The 6,000-nt window shown below is 34.0% G+C and overlaps 1 protein-coding gene across 1 annotated transcript in view; it reads left to right on the top strand.

The window, feature by feature from the left end:
• The window catches only part of LOC126336749 (growth hormone-regulated TBC protein 1-A), a 45,996-nt gene extending 41,125 nt beyond the window's left edge, over window positions 1–4,871 (top strand). The window contains exon 7 of the mRNA XM_050000751.1: window positions 2,702–4,871. Within this exon, the coding sequence (XP_049856708.1) occupies window positions 2,702–2,809 (108 nt within the window). The 3' untranslated portion in view covers window positions 2,810–4,871. The remainder of the gene's footprint in view (window positions 1–2,701) is intronic.
• Window positions 4,872–6,000: the final 1,129 nt, after the last annotated feature.

Consider the following 6,000-nt stretch of genomic DNA (forward strand, 5'->3'; position numbering starts at 1 on the left):
ATTCATTTAACTGTGCGGAACTTGTTAGCTGCCTCTGTTCGGCTTTTGTAAGGTATTCTCCACAGAGAAACCAATAAAAGGCCTCATAAACGAAATTTTGGCAGAGATAAACAAAAAAAATCATCCTGTTGGTACATTCTGTGACCTTGTCGTGCCTTTGATTGCATGAATCACAAAATTTGACTTAGCAGACTGAGATGTTATGGTACTAATGGCATAGCTCTGCATGGATGGAGTCTTGCCTCTATAAAACAATGTTGGTAACCTCATTGACAGACACAAAAAGGGTTGGGAATGAGGGGACAAAAGAGCTGCATCAAACCAGTCTCAGGACTGAAGACCACAACAAACGACAAGAAGGGTACCACGAGGATCAATATACAGAGTCCACTCTTGTTCTTAACCTATATAAAAGATCAGCAGACATTGATTTCAAAGGGTGGTTGAAAAATTATGAGAGTTTGCAGATGGTGCAAGCACACTAATCATAGGCACAAACTCAGCATCACCTGACTCAGTGTAGATAATAGCTTAACAGATACAAAATTAGTTCACAGCTCACAGTGTGAATCCTAATCATACAAAGACCCACATTTTGCACTTTCAAACAAGCAGTGATGACATGTTGACACCAGAAGCAGATATTGATGGTTGTACACTAAGTGAAACACAGTGTAAAATGCCTTGCGATGCCTCTAACTAACAAGTTAAACTTGAGTCAACACATCCATAAACTAATCAGGGAGCTCAAGTAAGCATGTTTACCCTTAGAATCATCTCTCAATTGTTTAATCCAAAAAAAGTATATTTGCTTGTTTTACATGTTTTCAGTTCTTGTTACTTTATAAGATTTTCACCTGGGGTAGTGCACCAAGTGTAAATAAGATATTTATTTAGCAAAAATAAGCTACAAGAATATTATGTAAAGTAAATGTACATACATCTTGCAGACACATTTGAAACATATTGGAATTCTTACATTGCGCTATACATTTAATCCTTAATGGTTCTTGTTAATAACAGTAACTGAACAGTAATACATAGTTGCAGTACATGACAAAAAATAATTTTCATGCAGACTTTGCCTTTTTGTTTAGGGTTCAGAGTGAAATAAGGTGCTCTGGTACAAAGTTTCAACTTGTTCCTAGCTAATATAAAGCAAGAAATTGGGAATCCCAAATGGTTCAAAAGAAAATTAAAAGCATTCCTCCTAACCACTTTTCCTACAAGTTACCTGAATGTCTATATTTAAGAATTGAAATACTGTTAGCTACCTGGCAAGTAGCAGCGTTCATTGTAAAGTCACATGAGTAATAATGTACTGGAAACAGTGCTCTGTATTTACATATGAGAGAAACTATGTTCTTAAAAAAAAAAAACACCAATGTAACTAAATAAATTTGACCTGTCAATGGAAGCCATTTAGTACAGTGTAGTTGAACTGCTCCCTATCACCTACTAGTGGGTGTTCAAACTTTGATGATGGGCAGTAGGTAGTAAGGGTATTAAAATTATTCTCATTAGCTTTGCATAAAATTGTGACCGTGTATTTGGTAAACAATTATTATTACAAGCTTTAATTTGCTGTAACTCTGCTTTGTAAATTTTATGAAGTGACATTATTTCACTATTTTATTAAAAAGACTTTCTGTGGAACATAGTTCGCTGAAACCGGTCATCACAGTAAATGCTGGACAGTACTGATCTTGGTTATTTGAAGCTTTTCTTCTGTTTCTGATATAAAATATGTAAATTTTAATTGCAGTGTGAATCTTGAAAATCACACTGAAGTATCCACTTTACATTTAAATGTTCCTTTAGCTACAAGTAGTTTTGTATAATTCAGTCCTGTTGTCAAGTGTTACTGTACATTAGTGACTGTTACCATTAAAAGTACATTCTTACAAAACTTCTTGACTGGAAGGAAATGTCCAATCTAATGCCAGTACACAGGGGGTATTAAAAAGAATCATCAGATTTTTAAAAAAAATCAAAACTATTATGTTATTCAAGATATGTGCATGAACAACATACTGTTGGAAAGGGAAAACTCTAGAGTTTTATATGGTTGCTGCTAAATAGCAGCAGCGTGCACCCACATCAGGAAGTGAAGGAATTTGTAGATCAAAAGATTACTGAACAATTGATTGGTTGCACTGGACCAAATGATTCAGACTTGCATTACTGGCCTCCAAGGTCACAGGACCTGACTGTATGTGATTACTTGTCGTGGGGTTTATAACAGATTCTGTTTATGTGCTACCATTACCAACAACAATGAATGAGCTGAGACATCGTATAACAGCAGTAATGGAAGTTGTAACTCAGGACATGCTCGTTACAGTGTGGAACAATTTGAATGCCGCATTGACATACACCATGCATCTAAAGGGGCGACATTGACTACCTATGAGAAGGTATGAAAAAAAACTTTTTGAATTTCCCGTTCATCAAGAAACAAAATTCATTGTATATGTTTATTAGTTTCAGAATAGACGTGTCAAATCAGATGATTCTTTTTGATACACCCTATACTTTTCCTTCGGTGTGTATCATGAAAACCCCATACACAAGAAATGTTGAGTTTAATTTTAATTATTTCATTATTGTTACAAATGATTATCATATGGATTTCTCTCTCTAGTTTGATTCATTGAGCACTGATATACATGGTTTTTCCATCTCTTGTATTGTTATTCAGAGCATCTTCAAGACACCAGGTTCACTTCCGGCCACAACAATCAGTAGACTACGTGAACAACATTCACAACAAAAAGAAACAAGGAAGCAAACTGAAGTGCTAAGATGAAAGTAATGCTGATTGCATGATATTACCTCAGAAAATCAGCTGTCAAGTTCCTGAATTAGATACTACCTGTTGAATCAGGCAGAATGAATTAAGAATTTATGTTGATTCTCAGTGATGTTACAAAATGTGTAGCATTTGCATTTTAAGTCTTTGTTGCTATTGATGAGATACAATAATTACAGCACGTTCTTTTTTCATTCATAAGCACTGGCTTCAGATGAAATTTATTAGTTTTCTTAGAGGTATAATATGAGTTAACCATGAATCACATTTATGAAATTATATGTATATGTGTGTGTGTAGTCTTCTTTTTGTATGTGAACAGGTGTAGCTTAGACCTTATTGTTGACATAATAGTCTGTGGAAACTTAATAACATGCAAAACATGACAAGGAAATCAAACTGTTTAGTTCAGTAATAATATATTGTATAGTATTTATTTTTGTGGATTAAGAGGCATGCACATTGTGATTTTTCCCATACTTTGTGGATTTACTCATTTCATAATTTCCTTCTAATTTATTTAATTATAGCATTTCTAAAATGTTTTGTTACCCAGAACAATCCTTTGTACAAATGTATAGTTATATTTGAAATACACATCAATCTTGTGAAGATTGTAAGGAATGATAGTGACTTGTTGTACTATGTAGTTTCCTGGGGTAAAATATTTCTTCTATTGTATTTAAATGTGGTTGCTTTAGTTAATTTTTGAATCATGCCCATCAAAGTATGAGCCATTATAAGGCAGCTTCATTGTCATACAAAACTCATTTTGGCAAAACAGAAATTTTTCAAGGTAATTTATCCTGATAATCTGGTCTACTAGACTACCACTTGTGATTGGCTATAGTCATACAATCATTGTAGATCCTTGCCTTGGTGGGTCATCTGTATGGGGGGGGGGGGGGGGGGGGGGGAGAGCAAATAGATGTGCTGTTATTGCTTTCATGATTTTTATCTGGCTTTGTGGTTATTAGGACCAAATTTGTGTGTTTGTGTGTTTCTAATTCACTTTCTTTGTTGTAGAGCTAATTAGCAAAAGGTCTCTTCTAGCTCCATATTTTTATAGCCTTTATAGAATGGGTCCTGAGGCAGCTTTTTTGTACATAAGAAAACGTAGCACAGGTGCTTTGTAGTAATTACATAATTTCAAGGGCTCATCTAGCAGCTATCCAAACACTACAAACTGTTTTCTAATGTTAAGTTGGTATAGCCAAGTGAATTGATCAATATTAAACTTTATGTAAGAAATACCGTCCATTTTAATTATAAACTGCTACTATGAATGAGGCTTATTTAGATTCCGATGGAGGTAAGGCTACAAGTGAAGAATTTTGTGGTTATATTTATAAACATTTTGGTTAAGGTTGTCTACAAAAATGAGATGGGACACAGATAGTTAGAATTGTAATGATAAAAATTTGTTTTGCTTTGAAATGTATAATAATGTTTAACTGTAATTTTCAACTATGGAAAATCATTGTGATAAACTAATTCATATCATTGGCCACATTTTACTACATCAATTAAGTGATATGATACTAGTCATGGAACCACTTCTTAAGACAAACCCTGTGAATTTATAGTGGACATTGAAATTAGTGATTGTTGAGATTGTGTGCCTGTGTCATAGGTAATATGACTTGTCTCATTGTGTGCGCTCAGAACAACCCTGGATCATGTTCCCTTTCCATTAATATATAACTCAACAGAAATCATTTTTGCAACATGATTTCACTTTTATCATTTCCTGTTAACATGCTTACATTGTCATGTAACAATATTTTCTGTACAATTTTCAGACTGCTGTATAGCAGTGCTTGAATTAAACATGTTTTTTTCTATGAACTAGTTTCTTTCATCTAGCAATATTTCAGAAATTTTAATATATAATAATTACCACAATTCTTGGATCTCACTTGATACAATTTCAATTAAAAATGGGCATTTGTCTGTGATACTCTACATTTATAGCAGGTTGTGATGTGAATTGTGATTATTATTCACTAAGCACGAACTGTTAACCATACAAAATTCAGAATAAAGTCCTTCAAACTAATTAGTTTACATGTTAATCCTCTCTTTACCTCCATTACATGAAACTTTTATTTATTATTTTGATTATTGTGTTTACTTGTGATGTGCTTGATAAGTTTGTATGTGTAGGTCACAATATACAGCAATATAAGTAGTATACCTTGCTAATTTGTGAATTAACACTGTTTAATACAAAAATTGAACTGGTAGGCAATGATAAACAGATTGTTTTCATATAATGGATGTAAAACTTTCTTGTAAGTGAAATGATCAGTTAGCAAGGGAAAGAGGGTTTGAGGCTTTCTTGGTAGGGAGAGCCAGTTGTTTATCAACTATTTGTTTAGAGGGGTTCGTTTGCAAGGTGGGGGGGGGGGGGGGGGATGGGGGTGAAGGAGGCAAGAAAATCCATTCACTGATTTCATCTTTCAATAAACCAATTAAGAATGCATGCATACCGATACTGGGGGAAGGTGTGTATAGGCAATAAGCACTATGATGATCTATAGGGAGAAACAGCTCATTAATAATAATATGGACCCAATTTTATAGGTCATGCTCTTGAAAACAATTTCATTACTTCAATTTTTAGAGAGACATCATTTATCTGGGAAGACATTGGTCGCACTTTGCTTTGAGACCAGTTACGAAAAGGAGTTCATATTTACTGTAGACTGCAATATCAATCAGCCAGAGAGAAACGTTTTGTTATTATTACTATTTTGCAAACACTGTGCATCACATTTTAATGAAAAAAATAAAAACATAATTTGTTTGAAAAAAGAAGGGATTTATTTTATTTTTATTTAGATAAAAAAATTTATGTGATGTTTTCAAATGTAGTTTTCCTTTCAACAGTTCGGGATCAGATACTTTCATGACATCCATAAGATTAATTTTTCCAGCCCTGTCTTGATGAACATGGAGGAGGAGGAGGTGGGTGAGTTTCAATTGAGTCATTGTTGATCTGAGGTAAGATTAAGTTGCTCAAGGCACTGAATGACATCCCGGGGGATGCTGACAATAATGGAACTGTCAGAATCAGAATGATGAGGCAAATAACTTCCCCAAAGAGGTCTTTAACACCACCATGTTCAGAAATAGGTTTCCTTCCAATAGAGGATACATTACACGGTTGTAGTAGTAGTAGTAGT

The sequence above is a fragment of the Schistocerca gregaria genome, chromosome 2, assembly GCF_023897955.1.
Source record: "Schistocerca gregaria isolate iqSchGreg1 chromosome 2, iqSchGreg1.2, whole genome shotgun sequence".
NCBI classification, from domain to species: Eukaryota; Metazoa; Arthropoda; class Insecta; order Orthoptera; family Acrididae; genus Schistocerca; species Schistocerca gregaria.